The sequence below is a fragment of the Euprymna scolopes genome, chromosome 6 (assembly GCF_053919585.1).
Source record: "Euprymna scolopes isolate OS-2025 chromosome 6, ASM5391958v1, whole genome shotgun sequence".
Classification (NCBI taxonomy): Eukaryota; Metazoa; Mollusca; class Cephalopoda; order Sepiida; family Sepiolidae; genus Euprymna; species Euprymna scolopes.
In genome coordinates, this window is record NC_136487.1 from 93,166,934 (window position 1) to 93,193,156 (window position 26,223).

Below are 26,223 nucleotides of genomic sequence, written 5' to 3' on the forward strand. Positions count from 1 at the left end.
TCTAATTTTTCAATACTGTGACCATCCTCATCACATGAGTCAAGCTGAAAAAGAAGATTAGCATCTGCCAAAACATTTAATGTTATGTGCATGGCTAATTAGCTTTGCTTTGTCGAATGGAAAAAGGATTTTTCACCAGTTTATTAGTAACTATATAATCATATAAAACAAATTTGTTGTCATATCATTAGGATCTAAAAGAAAAGTTCTATTAATCCCCTGACAGTAGCTGTTTATTTCAGGTATATTTTCTGCAGCGTCTTTTCCAGATACTAAATCCTTGCAACTATTGCATTTCATGTTTTTAAATACTGCATAACAGCAGTAACCTACTAAGTATACAATAACAGGAAGTACTTCTGTAGATTGAGAAATATCATTCTCTGTTACATCTATGTTAAATTTATAAACATCCAAGTGTTGCTCTGTTTTCATTTCATCCAAGTCAGCTTCTTTTAAATCTTTCAAATCAATACTTTGGTTATTAAGTGGCTCAGTTTTAATACTGACAGCATTCTGAGTTTTTTCTCACATTTAAACACTTGACGTATAGAGATATTATATTGATCCCCACTAAGTTGCCGGTACTGGCCAAACCTTGCCTCAAGGTTATCTGTTTGAAATTTACCAGGTAATATATATATAACATGTTCAATTCTTTTATGCAATACTTAGTTATAACGTTGCATAAGTCGTATGATGTACAGCAGTGTATGTTTCTTTCGTTAATTTATCAGTTCTTCCAGGAATGCTATTCCAAGTTTCCAACCAGTCACAGAATATAGAAAGAAATCTATAATTTTCATCATGTAATGTAAGTGGGTACGCATATTCATTATGAAACCGGCAATCTTTTTATGGTGTTTTTACATTCAGTGTTGTCCACTAAATATAAAAGTTGTATGTATTCTGCAATTTCTGCATAGTTCTAATAATGTGAAAATACACTGCTAAGCATAAAAGCAAATGCACTCGTTTCAGCTTCATTGCTGTTGTTAGTCAAGCCAACCATATTTCCACTCTTATAATCAAGATAAGGTTTCAGATGTATTTCATCAACAAGTAAAGATACTGTGATGTCTTTCTAGTAACTTGAACTTACTTTTGATATACATAAGAAAATTGTTATCATATTGTTCAATAACTGGATTCATATAGGTTGATGGGGGTTATTCTTCTGATGGTTGAATAACATGGCAAAATTACATGTTTAGTGTCTCTTAAGTCTGTATCCTCTAGGGGAGCAGTTGTATAATAAAGAAGAGAATATCATTTCACTTGAATAATTAAGTTTATTCATTGTCATTAGGTTTATTTGTTCATATATGAATTTAACTGCATTGAAATATTTAAATGGCTCATCTTGCACTAATAACAAAAATGACAAGATTAATTTTAATATAGAAACTACATTTTCAAGTTTGTTTTGCTGTTCTTTTATGTCCATTTCCTTCATGTTTTCAATCAAAATCTGCAAAGTATTAACATCAGTGACATGTTTAGGAATCCTATATTCCCCTATAGTCTTCATTTCTACATCACTGCAGAAGACATGCACTGATAAATCAGATTCAATTATAAAAGAAACGGACTGATTTTTGGACCTGAGATTTGATGATTCGTCGTGTAAGAAGCATATCTTCCTGTCTAATAACACTTCAGTATTTTCTATGAAGAAAATTCAATTTTTCTAATAAACTTTCAATGTTGTGAAATATTATTTGGTTTTTGTATGCTAAAGCATCAATTATGCTTTCTTCTATTGCTTGCTGAATAGCAACATTCTCTACTCGAATTCTCTTCGAGTTTGGTGACTCTCTGGACGTTGTTACTGTTGTTAAATACGAGGGACACTTTGGGAGAATTGTCGGAATAGCTCCATTCCGAAGACATGGTTTTTTAGTTTCACTGTAATAATACTACCCGTTTTATCATCGAATCTTGACTTCTCCTTTATTACATCCTCAGGCCGAAAATGATGTTCACATACCTAAAAACATAATTAAAGAAAACGTTCATACCATAATGTAAACTATTGTTAAAATCTAAGAAAAGATAATAAACAAACATTTACAATATTAAATCGGGGAGGGGGGATGTGCGCACTTTCGCGTACAACAATGCCCACTACTTATTGCTTAATATCCGAAAAACTACTTATTTGCGGAAAATTTAAATGCAATATTTGTTTTTATTCTAATACACCACTATGACACCACTTTTGTTTGGAAGTAAAGAAAAACGTAAGTTAAAACACAGTTGGAACATTCGTAACTTATCTTGTCTTTGGCAACATTTATCTTCGGCACAGGATCACAGTGTTGTATCTGTTCAGATGCTACACTTCATTTGTTCTGTCCTCGGTCAGTTGACGAGAAATCCTTCATGAGACAATTTTTATTTTATTTTCGTTCCTATTCAGAGTGCCCCTTTTGGGGGAGCTAGATTTTCCCACATTAAAAACCGCCCTTGTGTCTAACTGTGCCCTCGAGGGGAGGCAAGTAAATAAATTTAAACAAATATATTTTTGAAAAATATTCTCATGTAAAAATTATTTGTTTATAATTCTAAAAAGAAACAATCAAATTTAATATATAACGTTCAGTCACAGCTAATTTTTTTAATACCCGCGGGTGATTAATTTTCAAACCGATTTTGAAAAAAATGTATAGAACTTTAAAATATTTGGAAATACTCAATGAAAGGTTTAATTCATTACTAAAAAGACATTTTGACAATTATTCTCATGTAAAAATTATGTGTTTATAATTTAAAAGCTAAAACAAAAGTAAATTAAATTTTCAACGTTCCTGATAGACTTTTTAGCCTCATAAGAAAATAAACAGTTAAAAATATCAACATAATATTTGCTGCATTAGCAATAAATAGTATTGTTTCTTCAATTCATATTAACAATGTTATCAAACGTTATGAAAGTACTTGAATACAGTTCTAATTAAATACACGTTTAATAACATTACTTACTTTACTATATTTGGTTGGAATAAAATTTTCCCTTCTAACGGCACTTATCCAAATTGAGACTTGCTCCGTCTCTTTAGGAAAAGAAAATATATGTACTTTGGGGCCTCTTGGATAATTTCCCCGGCAATTTGAAACAACGCAAGAATAACCCATGTTGGACAGCAAACTGAAAATTGTAGACGAAACTGCTTTAGCCTAGACCATATACCTACAAATGGATCTGATAATGACGTCACGCTGGCATGTTCATCGGCCTATACTTACTCTCGAAGGTTATGGTTTGACAGGGAAATTCTTACCTTACTTTACATATAAGATTCAAATGAATAAATATTTTTTGTTTTATTTTTAAATTCTGCGAAATAAATGTTTATTTTACAATCTGTTAATAAAATATTTGCTTATGCACTTCATCTGTGTCTTCTATACATTTGTTCAGCGATAACATTAACGCATGTTAAATTGTTAGTAAACACATACTGTAGAAAACGTCTTACCTTTCCCAACGTTTTGATTCCTTTGATGAGAACAAAGAAGACGATAATCCAGGTGAGTAGAAGGCTAAGCGCGACCTTCCACTGCAACTCGCCCACTTCATCAAGACCCGAACTTTGTTTCAGGACATAATTGCTGTTCAAAGAAACAAAAAGAAACAAACCCTTATTTGGTGAATGGAAACACAAAAACAAAGAAATTGTGTAATTAGATCGATGTATATCCACAAAAGCAAACGTTATCACAAGAGGGTTGAATATGACATTGGTTGGGACTATAATACCGCTAATGACAACTCTGTTGGCAACATTCATGTAAATGGAGTATAAGTTTGAAGCGTTTATCACTTGTATTTTAGTCGTTTAACATAACGAAGGTGCCATCTATATTGACTAAAATGCAACGGAATCCCATTCGAATTGGATAAAAGATATTTGCGACCTTATTTACACATTTGAAACAACAAAGCGAACCTTTTTTAGTCAAATGTTTAGGCTACACACCCTTTTTAGCACTGGATGGGCAGTGAAAAATAAAACCGTTATTATTATAGTCCGATATCTAATTTATATATATATATATATATATATATATATATATATATATATATATATATATATATATATATATATATATATATATATATATATATATATATATATATATATAAACAAAGACTGTAAATCAGAGATTTTCATGTAAAAATTCATTTCTCAACAGAATACCTCCGATAAACAAGATATTTATTCCGCATAGTTTCATAGAATGTAAAGTCCTTTTCATCATTGAAAAGAAACTATTCAGCAGATTACAAAGATAGCCGAGCTAAAGATTCGCTGATTTTAGCATTTCATGAAACTTCACGCCATGATGTTTGTCATTGCGATGAATATATATTAAAAAAAAACAAAAAAAAAACGTTTCGAGATGATATAAATCCGTCAGTTAAAGATATTCGATTAGCCCGATGCAAGTTGGAAGGCAAACACTTTCATTTATAATTTCAAATTTTTGGCACCGAGACTCGTTCGTGTATTCGAATTTCTTCGACTGACGGATTTTTATCTTCTCGGAACGGATTCTTGTATGTATTCATCGCAACCGCACAGGGTTTAGTTTCATATCATTCTTCGTGAATGGATTTAAAACTCCGAAAACTCCTGTATTTCTCTTTTGTTTCGGGACATTTACAGAAGATTACATCACAGCCTTGACTTACGCAATGCAGTTTGATTTTTTTTTCTCTTTCTCTATCCCTTTTGACAATCCTTATGCGAACATTACTCGACACAAACTGTACTTTACACTCTATGACCAACATCATGGAGTGAAGTTTCATGAAATGTTAAAACCAGCAAATCTTTAGCTCCGCTATCTTTATGATCTGCTAACCAGTTTCTTTCCTCTCATGAAAACCTTACATCAAATTTTTTTTTTTTTTTTTTTTTTTTTTGTGTGTGTGTGTGTGTGTGTGTGTGTGTGTGTGTGTGTGTGTGTGTGTGTGTGTGTGTGTGTTCTTAACAGCATTTTTAAGCTCTTGTTCCAATGTTTGGTTCTCATGCAAACGATGGTTAGTGACAACATTATAATCGAAGCCTCCTTCCCGGTGTAAATTATTACTCCCGCTCGTAAGTTATAACAACAATAATAGAAGCTTTATTAATAGAGTGATTAAAAAAAAAAAAACAGTAAGTTATCTCTAGTAAAAATCGAAACCCAATTCTTACACGAAGAAATCCTCACTCGGCGTGATTGTTTTATTACTAGTTGCGATCTGTTGACTTGCGAAGTTGTTATTGGCCGAAGTTGTTAAGTCAGTTGTAATGGATGATGCAACTGTGGTCACGTGGCTGATGTTGGCTGTACTGTTAACTAAAGATGGAAAAGTTAAAGGTGGAAATGAATATCACACGAAAAAAAAAAAAAAGACAGAAGAGTGAAGTAAGATAAATAAATTCAATTAAACAACAGAAAATGTATAAATAAATTTGCAAATATAGATAGAATGGTCAACAGGTAACAATTCCTACCTAAAACAGAGTTTTGTAAGAAAATTCAGAAAAACGAAACTTTATAACAAAACATTCGTATATAAGAGCTGAGTTATTTTCATCTTAGTAAATATTCATATTTGATAAAGAAAATTCAGTAAGTAGTCACAGGGCTTAGAAATGTGTATTCAAAGTGTGAATATGTATGTATATTTCATTTACGTTTATGGGTGTTTGTCTTTGTGTATGCGTGTGCGTTGGGTTTATAGAGACGTGTTGTCAAATTGCTATTCAAACCTGCTCGCACGCAGCACACACACGAACACAATGCACAAGTGTTACATGAAAGGGCTGTCTCTTCTCATGTAAGTAAGAAGACATACTAGATAAGTGAAAACAATATTAAGAAAAGGCTCGAATCGAACCCTGTATGCAAGTGTTAAAGATAATGGAAATTGGAATCAGGAGTTCAGTTCATTGACTATTAGAATAGCTAAATATTATTAATGTTGGAAAAAGAGTCGATTGTTCATTTTTTTTTTAGAAATCTGGATATTAAATATGTCAGTTAAATGAATGTACAATGCGAGTTAAAATATATTGTTTAAAAATAGGTTAGATATTAAACAATTAGAATTGAGGATTCTTTGTTAGCCAAAAGTGTGTTGGACGGACATGTGTAGAAAACGTGATATAGTCACGTTGGTCGACAGTACACTTATGACGTCATAAACAAGGGGGATTTCTCGATATATTGAATCTGTGGGTTCGAAGTTAGGAAGTTGATGAGAGAGTTAGTTAGAGAGAATCAGGAGAGATCGAGAGGAGAGCCCCTTAGAAGCGAAGGGAGGAAAGTAGATCATGTAGATCCAAGTGTTAATTCCTGACATCACCAATCTGCCGGTTGAATCATAAAGTAACCATCTATGTCTGTAACTGTTTGTCTCGTGTCGTCATTTCTCACAACCAAAAAGGTAAATGTGTTGGTTGGTTGGTTGTTTTTGTTTTACGACATATCAACCCTTTTCAGATTATTTAATGCCGAATCCAAAGATTTTGAAGAAAAAACTTTTTAATAGAATATATTTGTTGTTTTCAAGTCGGTTTCTATTCAACCCATAGTTGGGACCCTAATAGAGTGGACCTGGGAGCAATAGCAATTAAAAGGTAGCTCCACACTCCCCAAAGCCCGCAAGCTGGGGCCTCACCACTGGATATAGTTTAAGGTCATATCTAGGCCCGGTAAATGTGTTTTTATCATCATCTTGAAACGAACTTTGTATAACCCCTTCCACGTATTATGTGTCCTTCCCACCAGCAACAATAGTGTATCTCCCCCCCCCCGCTCCTATATGTTAAGAACTTGCATCATACCTCCCAGTCCGTATTAATATGAAGTCCCCAAGAATCATCCCAGTCTGATATAAATGTTTCCCTCATTATCATCACAGTCGTCATGACGTTCAAAGAACTGTTATAAATGTCTCTCCCTCATCATCACCATCGTTATTCGTGTATTATGAGCTCCGTTTATGATCCTCCCTTGCAATGTAACACAGCATCCTCAAGCTTGAGGCACATACGATTATCGCCCCTTATTTCCAGTAGTTGCATGTTTCAGTCCATAGGTGGCGATATCGACTTCCTTTTCCCCCTCTCTGTTTATCTGTCTGTCTGTCTGTCTCTCTCTCTCTCTCTCTGTCTTTCTCTCTCTCTCTCTCTCTCTCTCTCTGCCTTTCTCTGTCTTTCTCTCTCCCCCTCTCTCTCATCTGGACGTAAAGCGGAATGGACATGTTAAAAAATACTCTCCTTCTGACTTTCTTGTAAATATGTCTTGTACCAGTTACCTGTAATAAATTTACACAGTTTGTAAGTTACCCAGTTAGTGAGCGTTGTATCTTTATTTATTATTCATCTGTAAATGTTACTTTTCGACGTAATAGACAACATTCAACGATGTTCACTACAGGTTTAATTTGTTTTTGTTAGTGCGTCTGTAAGTAGTAGTCCGTTCATGCTCGCCTGAATTGTTAGCATGTATGAAGAGGTTAATATGAGTCATTGAATCATTTTTATACCCTTCGGCCAAAGGCCAGGAGGTTTAAGCAGACGTTCTGGTATCTTCCGTGCATGTGCGGTTGGTGAAGTCTGGAGAAAACTTATTTAGTTTTTTTCTTATAGCAATTTCTAAGTTCGTACTGGCTTACTACTTTAGCATGGACGTGTCACTTTGGAAGCTTGAAACGATTTTCATTGGTTGAAAATACTTTGAGCTAACATCCTGATGTTAAAATTAGCTAGATTTGCGAGGTGAAGAGAGCTTGTAGTGAACTACTACTATGATGCTGCTACGGTATGCTTCCCTTATTTCTCTCTTTCTCCCTACTCTTCTACTTTTCTCTTCCTTTCTTCTCTCAACGTCACCAGAGGTTTCAACCAATCGGAATAGAGGACTGTCCTGGAGGGAGATACAAAGAAGAAATCTGTCTCAGACATGCAGAAACGATAGAAGCATCAACACACAACGGACCAGTTTCCCTGGGTAAAGACTTTTATCAAAGAAATGTACCATCCTCTTTGTACCCCTATATATTGGAAACCTTTATAAAACATCATCAATCCTAAAGTATTGTCGCATTTAATTATAACCCAATGTTTTCTTTTCCACAACCGTTCTTTTTCAGTACTCTTGTTCTCTCTCTTATGTCGGAGGTGCCCCAAAAGGGGGGCCGACCGAAATGGTGACCCTTTTTCAAACGTTGTTAAAATTTATGGTAACCGCAATAAGCTTATCGAAACTAACCAGGGAAAGATAGAGTTAATTAATTCGAGCCATTTGCGTTTTAACGTTCGTCGAAATCTCTTCTTAGTTTCACTACGGAGTAAGAGAAACTGAAACAAATTAATAAATCCTTACATTTGAACACCGAAAACTGACAGACACTTCCATTCGGTGGATTTTTAGCTGAAAACAATGCTCTGTTTACAATTGAAATTTGTTTCACGTATGTTTTTTTTTCTAGAATCACGTGTTAGTTTTTGTTTGCTTCGAAACTGACAATAAATCATATTATTACATAACTTTGATATGTTAATTTATACATGTGCGTATCTTATAGCAAGACAAAGTATTGTTTTTTTGTTATCATATAAGGAGATTGTACATGAAGTGCACTAATCTAATTGGTTAGAAAATGAACCAATGAGAACTTGCCTCTGGTCGTCGAACAAAGAGGCGAACTCCAACTGTGGTTGCAGTGGGAGTAGGGCAGAACTGATGTCATCGAAGCAAAGAGGTAGAAGAAACAATAAGCGACGATTACGTTGTAATACAACCCGATGAATGCCGTGCTGATCACCATGCAGTAACCAATGCCTACAAATAAGATACAAGTTTAATATTTTTTCTAGATAAAATTCGACATCTCATATTTTTTATATACAAAGTAAAACTTAACGGATTTTCGTTTTTAAGGCACACATTTATTTCGATCTCAATATAAACATTCGGTCGTTAATTCAATTATATTTAAAACTAGCATTTCAGCCCAGCGTTGCCCGGGTGTTTGGATGTGTATGTTGAGCAAAAAAAAAAAAGTGGTAGTAGGAAGGCAGGCTCGAACCCGTACCGCAAAGGAGGAAAAGAACCTAACGTTTATGCTGTTACGACCACCGCCAAACCGGAAGCAACACTTTTTTTTAAATTAAGGCTAGACAATCTAAAGGAGAGGATAACTTTAAAAAATATCGGCGTAAAAGTGACCCCCCCCCCTGTAGAAAAGTCCCTAGTTGAAGGGGAAGATATTAATGTTTTTAGCCAATTTTTCGATATTTGTTGTATGAAAGGTCGAACTTTAAAACGATACTGATCTTGATAAAACCTGCCGCCTCTATTGAAAGTTTAAGGCAAACATGCAACCAGACATACATACATACATTTAGATATTGGTAACTAAAAATTTTCGACCCAAACTGATGAAAAAGCTTGCCCTATCTCTGAATACCCTTTATGTAAAATTTCAAATATTTAGACCAGAAATTGTCTGAGTAATTTGGAAGAGACCGCAGAAGTCAATTTTTTAAAACTTTGACCCCTATTATGACCGCTTAAAATTTATTGTTTTTGGTTCAAATCAAGTTATTAAGTTAGATCCATGTCCAAGGAACCTATATCTAAAATTTCAAGTGTGTAGACCCAAAATTGTCGGAAGAGTTTGGTAGAGTTCTCAAAGGTCAAATCGTTGAACTTTGACCCCTTAATCGCCAAATTTCTGGCCAAAAGCCGATTACATCGATTTGCTTAAATCTCAGTACCCTGTATATCAAATTTCGAGTCTGTATACTAAAAATTGACAGAGTTATTGCGTAGGGAAATGTACACAGACACACAGACACGTTCACTTTTATAGATATATAGATAGATATATAGAGAGATTAAACAAAAATATATACGTATACATAAATATATGTATGGAAACAATTTTGTGTTTACTATAACCTTTTTACGCAAATATTACGCAAGTATAAATCATGTAGATTATCTGCATGAATATAATTACACGTAATACTAAACTTTAGATGATCATCCCATAAGAAAACCGAAAAAAAATAATAGGGAATTAATTAAAATGAATGTTTAAAAGAGTATGCAAATTAGCTAAATCTTTTGCAGATGAATGCAATTGCACGATCCATATATAAGAAAATTGTATTTTCTTTTTAAATAAATAGAAAATAGGGTTTTTTAATATGAATATCAATACACACAAAAGAAAAACGAATTCATAGGAGTATGGATAGATAGAAGATAGATGTATTTCCAATCAAGTTTATCAATTATGTATTCCATGCCATCTATATCTTATTTTTGATTAGTGATATTAAGAGAAGAGGCGAGGAGCGTTTCCCTAGAAAAATATACTAATATACCACTCATGAAACAAATTAAGTAACATACAGTAGCGTCCAAAACTAAGGGACACAATTTTAAAACTTAATATTTACTTTTGGACGTTCCTATTTTGAAAATAAATAATTGTTATAATTCTTTTTCTATCCTTTGCAAATGATTCCAATTTTAGTATGTTATTATGGATGATAACAATTACCAGTTGTCAAAAGTTCAGCTTTTCGCAGTTGTTATTTCTAACAAATATTAGGTTTTAAAATTGTGACGCTACTGTACTTTTTGCGTATTCACCAGTATTTCAAAGTTTTGATCGCATAATCGACATAGATTTAACCAATCAATATTTTTGTTATAAATTACAGAATTGGGTATTGTTTGCATTCGATAATTACACATTGCAATTATTATTATTTCCATTAATTACTATGAATTTAACATTTCGTGAAACTAAAAATGCAATTGCATAAAAAAAATAAAAATATTACATTGTTACGATTTGAAAAAAATCATTTAAACTGTTGAATTGAAAGGTGTAGTGAAGTGACTACTATTTCTCCATTACATGTCTCTTTCTCTCTACTCTTCCCTTTCCCCCTTCCTTTCTTCCTCCTTTCCTCAAAAATGTGACCAGAGGTTGTAACCAATCAGGACGGAGAACAGTTCTGGTGGGAAAGACAAAAAGAGGGATACAAAAAGTTTTGGAAGCAAAAAGACGGAGACGCGAGTGGTTCCAGAGTCAGGGGACATAAATGAAAATCACAAACTTTCTATAACCCGATACCACTTGTACGCTGAAATGAATATAAAACCGTTTCATTTGGAAGTTCCTTTGTTTCTTTATTATTATTCCCAGGTCGGTTTCTACTCCCGTCTTATTAATTTCAACGACTCCCCAAAAGGGGGACCCGCCAAAATGGTGACCTACCCAACAAGAATTACATTATGGTAACCGCCATAAAGACATTTTTGTTATTCAATTTCCTTTAAAAAAAATACTTATCCATTAAAAGATTGATGTTTTTATATCCGATAATTTCATAAAAATTGCATTATAAAAATAATGTATTATTTGTTAATATATTCTCTAATCAAGGGAATAAATTAATTTAGTATCTGAAGCATTCACTACGGAATAAGAATAGCTGCGACTCTCTTTACGTGCTACAAAATTATTCACACCAGAGAGTATTCCATATAATATATATAAAGCCATGCATGGAGTATTGTTGCCACATCTAGGCCGATGCATCTACCACTAGTTTCTCACTTTTAGACATGGTCCAAAAGAGAGCCTCAAATCTAATAGGTCCCGCACTATCGGCCAAGCTCCAACCTCTGCAATGTTGCACCCACTATACATGTTTTTTCAAGTACTTTAATGGAATGTGCTTTGAGTTCAGCATATCAATTGTGCTTCCTCGTCGTACATAATTCCGACAAGCAACAAAATTCCACGTCTTCACTGTTGTGGTCCCTTGATGCTGGAAAGCCTTCGATTCTAATAATTTCTTCCCTCGGCCCGCTGAATAATTCCCCATTTTCTGCTTTCATATTTGTACTAACCTACGGAAGTCCAAATGCAACGTCTACTCACTCCGCATAGTCCCCTGTAAGACACGGTCCCAAATAGTAGCCCTTTACGCCCCAAGTGACAATATACTTGTTTGGTGTGAAAAAGAGTCAAAACAGTTATAAGTAAGTTTTGCGAAATCATACCGTGCAGCTGTCGTGGCAAACTTGATAGCGAACCAACCTCTTAATCCGACGAATGTGGGTTCGAGTTTCGTTCCGAATGTGGCACAATGAGTAATTAAGTCAAAGTAAATAACGAGAATGATTAAATTATCCCCAAATATTTTACTAAGCCGATTAAACGTTACGCTTAATAGAGGTATTATTCAGCCAGGAACCTCATTCCTGTTTTGAAATAACTTGGAAAGTCGTACAAAAGAGTTGACAGCTCCCCAACAACGGCTTGTTATGAAAACTTCAAAAGTTTAAACAACCATGATGACTTGTGCCTACAAGTTGTAGGATAATGGATGAAGTTGGGTGGTGTTTTAGATTTTCAGTGTTGCAAGTTGTTTCAACACGGACGGACGCGAGGAGTGTCAAAAATCGCCATTAAAAAGGAGTGATTAATTAGACTCGCTATCTTTCGAAGCTTATAACAACATGAATAATGTAATTTAAACACTAATTTTTTTTTCAATAAAAAGAGCAAAGACCAAATTTTAAAATAATAAAAGGTTTATTCGAAAAATATACAATAGTTTTTAATCAGTTTTCTTTAAAAAAGATTTCACGAAATTCAACGAATTTTAACTTAATCTAAATATAATAAATATATTTAAATTCAAAAAATCATTTACCTATATAAAATATTAATCAATGGGTGCTTCCATTCTTCATTTATAAGAATTTGTCAATATTTATATTTTATATTCCATGTACTTTTTAAATAAAAGAATTTTTAAGCAACCATTCGAAAAGACCGCGATTTTGTAAGCGATTATGGGCTGTTAGCAAAGCGGTGTTTCCTGTCTTTCTTCCAGTTGTCAAATACGGATGCTTAAAACGGTCATAATTAATTATTTCAAAAACGTAAAAACAACACATATGCGTGAGCAGTCGTGCCTTATGCGTGAAATATGGGTCACCGTCAATGAAAAATGATCACATTTCACTTATCAGTTTTTGCCGTTTAAACACAATCCGCCCGACCAATTTTCCATTTTTTTTATTCTCCTAAAGAAATACATGAGCTTTTGATTTAATATTTTCTTTCTTCTTTATGCAATGCATTTTTTTAATCTAAAAAAAAAAAGACATTGAATGAAATAGAAAAAATTGTTGTAGGTGTCCAATTTTTTCAGGACAATATTTAAAAAATGTGAAGTTTCACTTAAAAAAATTAACGTGGTTTAAAAAGAAAAGGTTTTAAACTTTTGCACAAAACTATTCTTTTTTTGTTTTAAATTAGATTATTTTATTTATTGATCTTTTATTTTCAATTTGTGATATATAAATCTGAGGTGAGAAAATTAATTATTTTCATTTTAATAGACATTTCAAAATGGGGGGGGGAGGCAATTAAAAAAAAACGTTTGTCTAGAATATTATATTCGGTTTATTGGAAAGAGCATAAAATTTCACATTAAACTTGCAAATATTATAAAATTGGATCAATAGAAAAATTTGAATAGATTTTTAAATTGAAAAAATTGAAAAAAAATTTAACTCGTAAAATTCAATTCATTTTATTATGTAGAAAATGGCTGCATGTGAGCACGCAGGCACTTTGTAAACACTGTATTTCTATTATTTTTCAAAAAAAGCTTTAATAGTTTATTTTTGAAGTATATTCCATAAATAAATTAAACAAACCACTTTAAAAAGAGAAATTATGAGTTTTGTATATTTTATTTGCAGTTTTGTGTTAAGGGTGTCAATAATAATAATAATAATAATAATAATAATAATAATAATAATAATAATAATAATAATGTTTTGACCCTTAGCTCTGCTTACCACAGTTAACACAGATACTACGCTATGATCACATCCTAAAGGGTCATAACATTACAAGAGGAAGAAAATGCCAATCATTCTTTTACTCCGAACTCGGCTCGGCCGCGTTAATATTTTTGCAGATATAAATATTCAGTGTGGGTGCAAAGCTATTCACAAAGCAACTGATCAGAACACGCATGTCATTCATGGCCTCCAAGATTTTAATAAGCGAAAGAAAAAATGTATATATGCGAGTAAAAATGGATACGTAGGGAGTGTCGATAAGATGCGTAAACTACTGATCTCTCCCTATTGTGTGAAATCTCACATCTTGCTTGTTTGAAATAAAGGCAGCATGCGTACCACAGATTTAACCGACATAAATCCAGTTCAAACAGACATAAGTATATAGAAGCCAGAAATAACTGTAAGAAAGAAATAGCGACAGCTAAGAGAGAATTTACTGAAACCACCAAAAAACGCATCGAAGTACAGAAATTAGGAACCCGCGACTTCTGGAAGATCTACAACAGTGTAGTGAATAATGGGTAATCAACAATTCCCCCACTATCCAACAATCATGAGGTTGTTTGCTCAGAAACCGACAAGGCTAACATGCTTGCCAGTCGGTTCGCCTCCAACTCCACACTGGACCCTGCAAACCACCCCCTCCCTGACTTTCCTTTGCGGACAGACGCCACACTAGACGATCTGGAAATCACCCCTTCTAAGGTGCATGCCATCATAAAAAATCTTGACACTTCAAAAGCATGCGGACCTGATCTCATCCCGGCTGTGCTATTAAAAAAGTGCTGCGCCGAAGTAGCTCCAGTTCTCTCCAAACTTTACAATAAATGCCTTAATGAATCTTGCTTTCCTGCCTGCTGGAAAACTGCTTCTGTGGTATCAGTTTTCAAGAATTCTGGTGAAAGAACTGACCCAGTAAATTACCGTCCCATTAGCCCCCTCCCACTTTTTGCCAAAATATTTGAGTCCATCATTAACCAAGCTCTAGTCCATCACCTTACAGATGCTAAACTTCTGACCGACCAACAATATGGATTTAGGCAAGCCCGTTCTACAGCAGACATCCTAACTGTAATCTCTGAGCGTATATACCATTCACTTGACAAAGCAGGGAAGGGTAGAGCGGTAGCTCTAAATATATCTAAGACTTTTGACAGGGTATGGCTTGAAGGTCTTCTAAGGAAAATCAGCTCATACGGTATCGCTGGAAGAATCTTTAACATAATTAAATCCTTCTTAGATAAGAGAAAAACACAGGCTGTCGTCAATGGCCGTACATCTAAACAATATGATATAAATGCGGGAGTGCCTCAAGGGTCTATCCTGGGACCTCTATTATTCCTAATATTCATAAATGACCTACCTGACAAAATTGTCTCTGAGATGGGTATATATGCTGATGACACCACTCTCTATAACAGACACGACAGGAAAACAAATGAACACATATCTAGAGAAATGGCAAAAACACTAGAGGATGACCTCCGATCTGTAGTGGAATGGGGACAAAAATGGATGGTCACATTCAATGCTGCCAAGACTAAACTTGTTTCCTTCAATAACTACAAGAGACCTTCTCTACCACCAATAGCAATGGCCAAAGAATCTTTATCTGAAAGTACATCTTTTAAACTCCTCGGCCTAACGTTCACATGAAACATGAATTGAAAAAATTACATTGAGAGCATTGTCAGAAACGCTGCGAAAAAGATAGGCTCTCTCTACCGTGCTAGAAAGCTACTAACGCCCGAAAGTATCCTGTACCTCTATAAGGCTACCATTCGCCCATGTATGGAGTATTGTTGTCATATTTGGGATGGTGCATCTGCTACTAGTCTCTCACTCCTAGACAGGGCTCAAAAGAGAGTCACCAACCTAATGGTTCTTGAACTGTCATCTAAGTTTCAGCCTGTCTCATCGACGAAATGTAGCACCCCTCTACCTGTTCTACAAGTATTTCAATGGTGAATGCTCTGATGCAAGCACTTGTGCCCCCTCGATGTAAATACCCCCAACAAACCCGACAAGCAGCAAAATCCCACCCCTTCACAGTAGAGATCCCTAGATGTAAGAGAGCCTTCTACTCCAGTAGTTTCTTCCCCAGAACCGCTGGACTTTGAAATTCCCTTCCGAGTTCCTGCTTCACCAACTGTACTGACATGCAGAAGTTCAAGTGTAACGTGAACCGACATCTTGCTGCCCACATAGTACCACTGTAGCTTATGTCCCTGATAGTAGCCCCCTACAGCAAAGTGGCAATTTGAGGTGAAATTGCAATTAAAAAAAAAATCTATGAAAAGCAAAGTATGTCAAACAGACGTCAGTTTTTCCCCAATGTCTGCGAGAAAGAGGAAAAGAAGAAATATGTGACTAATATCATACCGTTCATAACTAGGAGCGGGAAATTTAATCTTGCGCGCATTATCGTATTGTCCGCTACGACACACACGGACTCACGAAATATCGTCTGATAATTTTATTAATACAAAGATAGTGAAGGGATTTTTAAAGTCGCATTTAACAATAAAGCCGACACAAATATAAATCGTGCGTTAGTCTTCTCACATTTTATTTTTGGTTTTAATAAATATTCAATTAAAAGGAAATAAAATAATTAAATGTGTACTTATCTTAGTGATATACAAGATTTTGTCTTCGGTTTATTCATATTGAGATTAAAAATATTTATCAAACATTTCATTTTTTTAGTTGCCATCAAGTAAAGTGTTTTTTTTTTCTCTCTCAATTATTGGTATACGTAATAATAGATTGCTTTTTTAGAGTATTATTGTTCCAATACGAGCAAATTTTAACTGTAAAACTAGACACTATATTCTAAATGTAGTAAAAAAAAAAAAAAAAGAAGCAATTTAATCCGTGAACTTATCAGACAATTTAGCCATACTTCTAAGTGTAATACACAAAATATTGCCGGTTACCTTTCATGAGTGGACAGACTTTCCAAATCGCAATCGGACCGAGGCTTCCGAACTGACCAAAAGAGAGTTCCATAAAATACAATGGCATTCCCACAAACAGTTGCATCGTCCAGTAAGGGATGAGAAATGCACCTGTGTGAAAAGGAACATACAAAAATGGTGACGAAATAAGCAGAACATGATGACGTCATTAAAACGTAAATTATTATTATTGTATTCATTAGGAGTTTTCACACGGGCCATTTTCTCTCTATCATCAACTAGTGGTGTTCCCTGAAGTCTAGATGATAACAAGTCTCCCAGATTCCCAGTATTATCCACTTCTTATGATAAACTTTGCAAATGACTTTGCGTTATCTTAAGAACCGTTTACCATTGATTTTTCGCTCGTAATGACAAATCGTCTTCACTGGAATTTGAGTGATAATAAGTCTCCCTAAGGCCCCAGTACTCTTCACACTCATCCAATGGATGTCTGGTTAGTGCTTTTCTTCTCGGTTTTTCCATCATCCTTGACCCGTCACGACTATTTGGTGTGGTACCAGTTGATGTCCACTTACAAATTTCTTTGTGTAATTATACGCATTTTTTTTATTCCATGTGATGTTTGTTTCTATCTTTTTGTTTTACTTCTGTTGCAGTTTCTATATGTCAAGTTAGCGTTTGTAGCTTATGTGTATTAGTATCTACATTCAAGGGGTTTCCTTAATGTTTCAGCTTTTTTTTTTTTCATTATTGTTATCCGTTGTATTTTCTCAGTCATCCTCCTGATTCCAATTTCTCTAAAAAATTTTTGTTTTTTGAAAGTTTTCGTGATTATTCCCATTGCTCCTACGATTATTGGTGTTATTTAGACATTCTTCATCTTCCTTATAACTTTCTGGCCAATTCCGTGTATTTGATTCACTTCTCCGTCTCTTCGATATTCACACTGTGTCTGCCGGAACGGCGAAATCTACGATCTGGCATGACTTTTCCTTCCTGTTAACTATTATGATATTCTGTCTTCTTACTTGGACGGGTTTATCTGTCCGTGCGCCCATGTCTCATAAGATTTTGTTATTTCCGTTTTCAAGTATTACTGCCGGTGTTTGCTTGTACCATTTGTTTGGATGTTAAAGATGTAACTGTTTGCATAGTTCCTAGTGTACTACCTTCTCCACTTGATCGTGCTTATTCTTATATTTTTTATGCTAGTTTGCTACATTCGAATATATATATATATATATATATATATATATATATATATATATATATATATATATATATATATATTTGTTCCCCATCTTTTATTGATGTGAAAATTGAAAACATTAAAAGGATATATATATATATATATATATATGTATATATATATATATATATATATATATATATATATATATATATATATATATACTAGCATGGGTACCTGGCGTTGCCTGGGTTGACATGAAGTTCCGTTTGAAACACGTCTGCTATACTAATCATTTTCATCATGGGTAACGTGAATACCCCCACAACAATTTCAAAAATAAAAGAACGGATGAAAACATGTAAATGTAATCGCCCCCCAAAAGAAGTATCTGATACCCTCTCCACCAGATATTTCGGCAGAAGGGATCACTGTCCTAAGAAAACTCACGAGTTTGTGAACCTAAAAAAATACCGTTTATAAACATTAATGCATGCATTTATTTTTTATTTTGGTAAATGTGTAGTTTAGCGGCGTAAATTATTTGCCAGACAAAAAATATAAAACTATTTATTTTTATATAAAACACATTGTTAGACCCAAAGACTGAAATAAAGCCAGAAAAAAATTCATTTTTATTATTTTTTTATCATTTATATTTATTATTCGCTTTTAAAATTTGGCCTTTCTAAGGTTTGTCAGATTGTCCTTTTTAAGCTCTTTCATTAACTATGTTTTTTGCCGCCATATTTTTTTTTTTGTAATGAAAGAGCATAAAAAGGCCAAATTTGGCCTTAAAAAAGCCAATCTGCAAAACCTAAAACAGACCAAATTTTGAACGTGTAGGGCGTGCACATCTAGTCTAATAAAATAGTCTCATAAAAAATAATTAAATTAATCGTTATTTTATGTTGTCAATGTTATTCCCCCCACCACCAGTTTTTTCCCTTCTCCTCAATCGCCAAGCTTTAAAAAAAATGCTAGAGGTGACATGTCTCGTTGAACGCTTGGTGGCCAAAAAGTGGGTGCTCATTTTACGTTAAATTTATATAGAAAAGTGATCCCAAATTCTAACATGTTACTTTTTTTCTTTTAAAAATTTCCAAATATTTTGCACTTATTTGCACTTCTGCAAGCTAATAATATTTATAAAGGCTGTTTAAATGAATTAGGCTGAAAAAAAAGTAGATCTCTATTTGTTAGGGGTACAACGCCGCTGGGTCATGTCGTATAAAGTTACCTTTTTAATTAGAAAATTAAGTTTGTAATCGATGAAATTCACGCAAAAAAGAAAAAAGTGTAAATTGTGGAATTTAGACGGGGGGGGATATTTTTTTTCTAGGTATTAAATGACGCTGAATTATGTGGTAAAAATTTACCGATTTCTGTATTGTCGTAAGCAATAAAATCAAGCAAACAAATGAAATCTTTTTTCGTAAGTGTTTTTTTTTATTTTTAAAGAAAAAACAATAAAAGCAAAACATGTTTTCTATGTACACGGATTTACTTTTCCAGCTAAAAATTAATGAAATTACCAAATGATATTTGGTAAACGTTTTTTTTTATGGATAGTATCTAGGGGCAAATAACTCTAAAAGAAAGGTCGCTGTTGGAAATATTAATTCCAAAATAAATTAAATATATTATCAATATAATTGTTGTTTAAAATTTATTAAAAACAATTTAAATGGAATACTTAAAATAATTCTCTCGCTAAAAGTATTAACTAAGATACCACTATTTAGTAAAATCAATTTTTCTTTATCATACTATATATAGAAATAAATGAAAGATTAAAGTAAGACATGCTTTGTATATATTAATCAAATTGTGAACAAACAAACAGACAGGAATACGAATATATATATATATATATATATATATATATATATATATATATATATATATATATATATGTATATCATAATTTAGGAATTTAAATTTTATGATTTGAAACGGTTAAATTTCAAATATAGAATTTTTATTGTATGCAAAACAAAAGAATACAATTTAATGAAAATATTTCCTTAACCCATGAGTTTCCGATGTTTATCCATCTCCTCAGAGGAAAATATTAGCAAATATTATAAATGGTTTGCACCTTATTTGCTAATGGTATTAAATATAGAAAAGTTAAAAAAAAAAGTTTTTAAATCATTTTAGCTGCATAGCTTAAGGGAAATGAGATATTGATGCAGAATAAAAAAAAAGGATATTGCGCTTCAGATCTAAAATGTATGCTAGATCCTGAGATGAAAGTTCTTGGCGTTAGGGAGGTAAAAAGATCCAACGCGTATTGTAATTCTTCCAAGCCACCAACAATCCGATGCAAACATATATATATATATATATATATATATATATATATATATATATATATATATATATATATATATATATATATATCATAATTATAAAACTTAAATCGTCTTGCTTGCTTGGGCGTTTTAATCGTCCATCCGGTTTGTGACTACGGTTTAAAAAATTCGTCTACTTATCTATTTCATGACCGCCCTGTCTTAAGTCCGATATTAAAAGCCACTGCCGCTAGTCAAAACATACACAAGGTCAACAATATGTTTTGTTTTAACTTAATTTAATGTATTTTCCTTACAAATAAATGTAATTTAACCTCGTTTAATTTAAAAAAAAAAAACTGATTATAATGTAAATATACAATACATAACTATAATCATATTTATAACCATAGTTACTGCTTTTATAGTACACCTGTGGATTCTGACGATTTATTTACTTATTTATTTTTTTCGGGCCTTATTTAAAAAATATTTTCTCTTCAAGGAGGGGAGAGAGGTAGAAACTTGGTTTTGTAGTGCTTTTAATAGGTCCTCCGTAATTTTAATTAGTGCTTGAAGTAGAGATCTGGAGGCTCTCTGAGTTTTACTTTTTTTTTACTCATTACTTAAAAAAATGTTTTCTCAAGAAAATAAAAAACAACATAATCTCCAAATTATTTTTTATTTTCAACAACTTTCATTTTACCTTAAAATAAGGGCCAAATAAAAAATAATGACAGGGTCGGGGAGCAGACCGAACGTTTCTCAATGTGAAAAGTCGCAAAAAAATGTTTTTAAATAATAATAATAATAATAATAATAATAATAATAATAATAATAATAATAATAATAATGGCAAGGGGAAGGGGGCTGAAATCGGGACTGTAAATCGGTTCTGAAAATGAGGGATCCATTTACTAGAACGTTGTATGTGAAAATGAACCACCTTCCAAATCTTTAAATATTGATTACAAAAAAAATTATAATCTCATAGCTTAATGTCCAATAGTCCGCAGAAATAGTTGAAAAAACTAAAAAGAAAACATTGTAAAGGGAGCGCCGATTGTTCAAGTGCACCTATTAATACATATTTTTTACAAATATTTTCTTTACCCAAGTTGTGCGTGATTAACACTAGAACTTGATTTTTGAAAAAACTACGTTTTTCGTTTCCAAAATTATTTATTTATGATTATAATTGTTTTCAAAAAAAAAAAAAAAAAAAAGCAAATACCGCTAAGGTAATTGTTCTAATTGTTCTAATGTAAAAAAAAATATTTGATCAATTTACATATTAAAAAAAAATATTTGATCAATTTACATATTAAAAAAAATATTTGATCAATTTACATATTAAAAAAAATATTTGATCAATTTACATATTAAAAAAATATTTGATCAATTTACATATTAAAAAAAAATATTTGATCAATTTACATATTAAAAAAAATATTTGATCAATTTACATATTAAAAAAATATTTAATCAATTTACATATTAATAAAAAATATTTGATCAATTTACATATTAAAAAAATATTTGATCAATTTACATATTAAAAAAATATTTGATCAATTTACATATTAAAAAAAAAATATTTAATCAATTTACATATTAAAAAAAATATTTGATCAATTTACATATTAAAAAAATATTTGATCAATTTACATATTAAAAAAATATTTAATCAATTTACATATTAAAAAAAATATTTGATCAATTTACATATTAAAAAAAAATATTTGATCAATTTACATATTAAAAAAATATTTGATCAATTTACATATTAAAAAAATATTTAATCATTTTACATATTAAAAAAATATTTAATCAATTTACATATTAAAAAATATTTGATCAATTTACATATTAAAAAAATATTTGATCAATTTACATATTAAAAAAAATATTTGATCAATTTACATATTAAAAAAAATATTTGATCAATTTACATATTAATAAAAATATTTAATCAATTTACATATTAAAAAAATATTTAATCAATTTACATATTAAAAAAAATATTTGATCAATTTACATATTAAAAAATATTTGATCAATTTACATATTAAAAAAATATTTGATCAATTTACATATTAAAAAAAATATTTAATCATTTTACATATTAAAAAAAATATTTAATCATTTTACATATTAAAAAAATATTTAATCAATTTACATATTAAAAAATATTTGATCAATTTACATATTAAAAAAATATTTGATCAATTTACATATTAAAAAAAATATTTGATCAATTTACATATTAAAAAAATATTTGATCAATTTACATATTAATAAAAATATTTAATCAATTTACATATTAAAAAAATATTTAATCAATTTACATATTAAAAAAAATATTTGATCAATTTACATATTAAAAAATATTTGATCAATTTACATATTAAAAAAATATTTGATCAATTTACATATTAATAAAAATATTTGATCAATTTACATATTAAAAAAATATTTGATCAATTTACATATTAATAAAAATATTTAATCAATTTACATATTAAAAAAATATTTAATCAATTTACATATTAAAAAAAATATTTGATCAATTTACATATTAAAAAATATTTGATCAATTTACATATTAAAAAAATATTTGATCAATTTACATATTAATAAAAATATTTGATCAATTTACATATTAAAAAAATATTTGATCAATTTACATATTAAAAAAAATATTTGATCAATTTACATATTAAAAAAATATTTGATCAATTTACATATTAAAAAAATATTTGATCAATTTACATATTAATAAAAATATTTAATCAATTTACATATTAAAAAAATATTTAATCAATTTACATATTAAAAAAAATATTTGATCAATTTACATATTAAAAAATATTTGATCAATTTACATATTAAAAAAATATTTGATCAATTTACATATTAATAAAAATATTTGATCAATTTACATATTAAAAAAATATTTAATTAATTTACATATTAATAAAAATATTTGATCAATTTACATATTAAAAAATATTTGATCAATTTACATATTAATAAAAATATTTGATCAATTTACATATTAAAAAAATATTTAATTAATTTACATATTAATAAAAATATTTGATCAATTTACATATTAAAAAAATATTTGATCAATTTACATATTAATAAAAATATTAGATCAATTTATATATTAAAAAAATATTTTATTAATTTACATATTAATAAAAATATTTGATCAATTTACATATTAAAAAAAAATATTTGATCAATTTACATATTAATAAAAATATTTGATCAATTTACATATTAAAAAAATATTTAATTAATTTACATATTAATAAAAATATTTGATCAATTTACATATTAAAAAATATTTGATCAATTTACATATTAAAAAAAATATTTGATCAATTTACATATTAAAAAAATATTTAATTCATTTACATATTAATAAAAAAAAAAAACACTATTTGTTTTTTTTACGATCCAACTCAGCGTAGTTTACCTCCCAAAATGAAACCAAAATCTCCTTTTTGGGGGCTAATACGTTTCAAGGAAATCAAAATCTACTTATTTTTCGGCTAATACGTTTCAACGGCTTTTAAAGATAATATAAAGAAGGATTTGTTTTTAATAATTAAAATTTAACATTATAGGGTCGAGGATCACTTTCTTATATAAATTTGACGTAAAATGAGGCCCCACTTCTTGGCAACGTAGCAAGGCATGTAATCGTTAGCATTTTTTTTTTTTTTTTTTCAAGTTTGCTGATGGGGGTGGCGACAGAAAGAAGACATGGGTGGGGTGAAGTCATAAGCTCCAAACATTTTTTAAATAGACACAATTCAAAACGTCTGTGGGAGGGAGGACTTTTCATTTTTTTTTTTTTTTTAAATCTCAGCATAGTAACCCGTAATAAGGATGTTTTCCTTTTTTTTAAAGCTTTTCAATTCAATGTTTGTGTGATCCTGTGGACAAACTTTTCTCATATGTTTTCAAATCTTCCTTTTCGGCCTTTTATTGGGGAACTGGCTTGATTTTTCAACAAGTTGTTATTCATTTCTAAATTATAAACTAAAAAAATACAGACAAATCATCGCTCAGACAAAATGATTCCTACCAATATCACAAAAATGATTTCTACCAATATCACAAAAATGTGATTTTATCGATTTATATGCGAAAGTTTTTATCTCGTATTTTCAACAAACTTATGAATGGATGTTTATTTATTGATATATTTTTATTTGAAGTAATGAACTTTGCGAAACGATAGCGAAATGGCAAAAATCATCAAAGATTAGTCAATTCCTGTTGATTTTGCGGTGGGTGTTCTGTGCAGTTCAAGAATGCCCCCCTCCCAAGCTTTGCCTTCTCTCTTTGAGGAGGGGTTAGTTTGTTGCTAATCGTCTGAGGCGACCTTACCGGGAAATGCTGACGGGAACTACCCAGGCACTTTTTGTGGGTCAGATTGCCCCTACTCAAGGTACTGACTTCTCAGTCCCACTTTCTGACCCTAGTGACTCATTTCTTGCAGTGGGAGAGGACTAAATACCCGGAAAGTATTGTATTTTAACTTTTGACATTAAAAAAATAAACTGTCATTCCTTGTGTTATTTTCATTCATCTTGGGAAACTATGGACAAGGTGATTAAACTAAAATGTATAGTGATGATGCGAACCTTTAACAGTTTCCGAAGAATTACAATCACAATATAGCCCAACATTTTAACCTTGCTGCAGTTTTTTTTTTTTTTTCTTTCGTTTTTTATTTACCTAAGCGAATAATTAAGACTATAAAAACTTGGCAGCGGTGGGATTCGAACCCACGCCTCCGAAGAGACTGGTGCCTTAAACCAGCGCCTTAGACCGCTCGGCCACGCTACCAACGACTCCCGCGATATCAACTAAACTCTTTATGTTATCAATACCTTGCTTAGATGGTAAACTGATACTGAATTGTATCAGTGTTTGTGGCAGCAGTTTACTTGATTTGTGATCTAAGAAATGCTATTTATTCATCTGTCTCAGTATTTTGTTTAACTGTGGCGTGATCCCTGTCTTTGGTGGGCCCATTTGCGACGATATGATCAAAACCTACACCAACATTTAATTTAAATTAGGTATAAAAGTTATAAAGAAGGAAGAAAATAAAGGCTACGGGCATACATATTAAAATGGAAATAAATAAAACATGGGAGAAGGTCACCAGTTATCAAGTGTTAAATAAAACATAAACAGGGGTTTATAAATGTCTTGTAAAAAATATTTCATATCTACACAACATAGAACAGTTATTTTCAATTAGTAAATGTTCATTTATACAAATTTGTGTTTGGCGAAGAACGATAAATCACAAGACTTAGAAATGTGTAGGTCAATCTGTTCGTAGTGTAAATATACGTATGTGAGTATTTGGTAGCTGATATTTTGTATATGTGTGTGCGTTGGTTTACCTTGTTCTCTTTGGTGCACGCATAGCTGTGAATAGCAAATCGTTTCTGTTCGTTAGACTCTCATTGGTGTTTAAGAATGTGTGGACGAGATAAAGAAGGCTTGTTCGCGAGTCATTGAAGTGTCTTTTTTCGCCTCTCCCACTGAGTGCGCAAATGATATCGAGTTGTTCAATGCAGCGGGCTGGTGAAAACTATCTAGATTTTGCCTGTTTTATAGGAGTTTTTAAGTTCACGTCGACTTATTATTTTCACATAGACGTGTTACTTTTGGGGTTTAAAGTGATATTTATTGGTTGAAAATATTTTGAGTTAACACGTTCCTGTGAAAATTACTTGCCTTTAAAATGACAAAGAAAGCAAATCCCAACGAATGGAGAAAGAAAGGCAGTAGCAATTAATGCCATTTGCTTTTTAGCGTTTGTTGGAATAGTTTGGGGATTCGTTGCCATATATCC

The 26,223-nt window shown here is 31.4% G+C and overlaps 1 protein-coding gene and 1 non-coding gene across 2 annotated transcripts in view; both read right to left on the reverse strand.

Annotated features, from left to right (window-relative positions):
* The window catches only part of LOC145278203 (sodium- and chloride-dependent glycine transporter 2-like), a 74,333-nt gene that overhangs the window by 32,604 nt on the left and 15,506 nt on the right, over positions 1–26,223 (reverse strand). Inside the window, exons 2-5 of the mRNA XM_080130489.1 lie at positions 16,860–16,991; positions 8,686–8,847; positions 5,208–5,352; positions 3,483–3,615 (exon numbers count right to left, since the gene is read on the reverse strand). Of these exons, the coding sequence (XP_079986615.1) occupies positions 3,483–3,615; positions 5,208–5,352; positions 8,686–8,847; positions 16,860–16,991 (572 nt within the window). The remainder of the gene's footprint in view (positions 1–3,482; positions 3,616–5,207; positions 5,353–8,685; positions 8,848–16,859; positions 16,992–26,223) is intronic.
* Trnal-aag (transfer RNA leucine (anticodon AAG)) lies at positions 25,118–25,199 on the reverse strand. Its single transcript has one exon. It is a non-coding gene; the product is annotated as a tRNA-Leu (tRNA).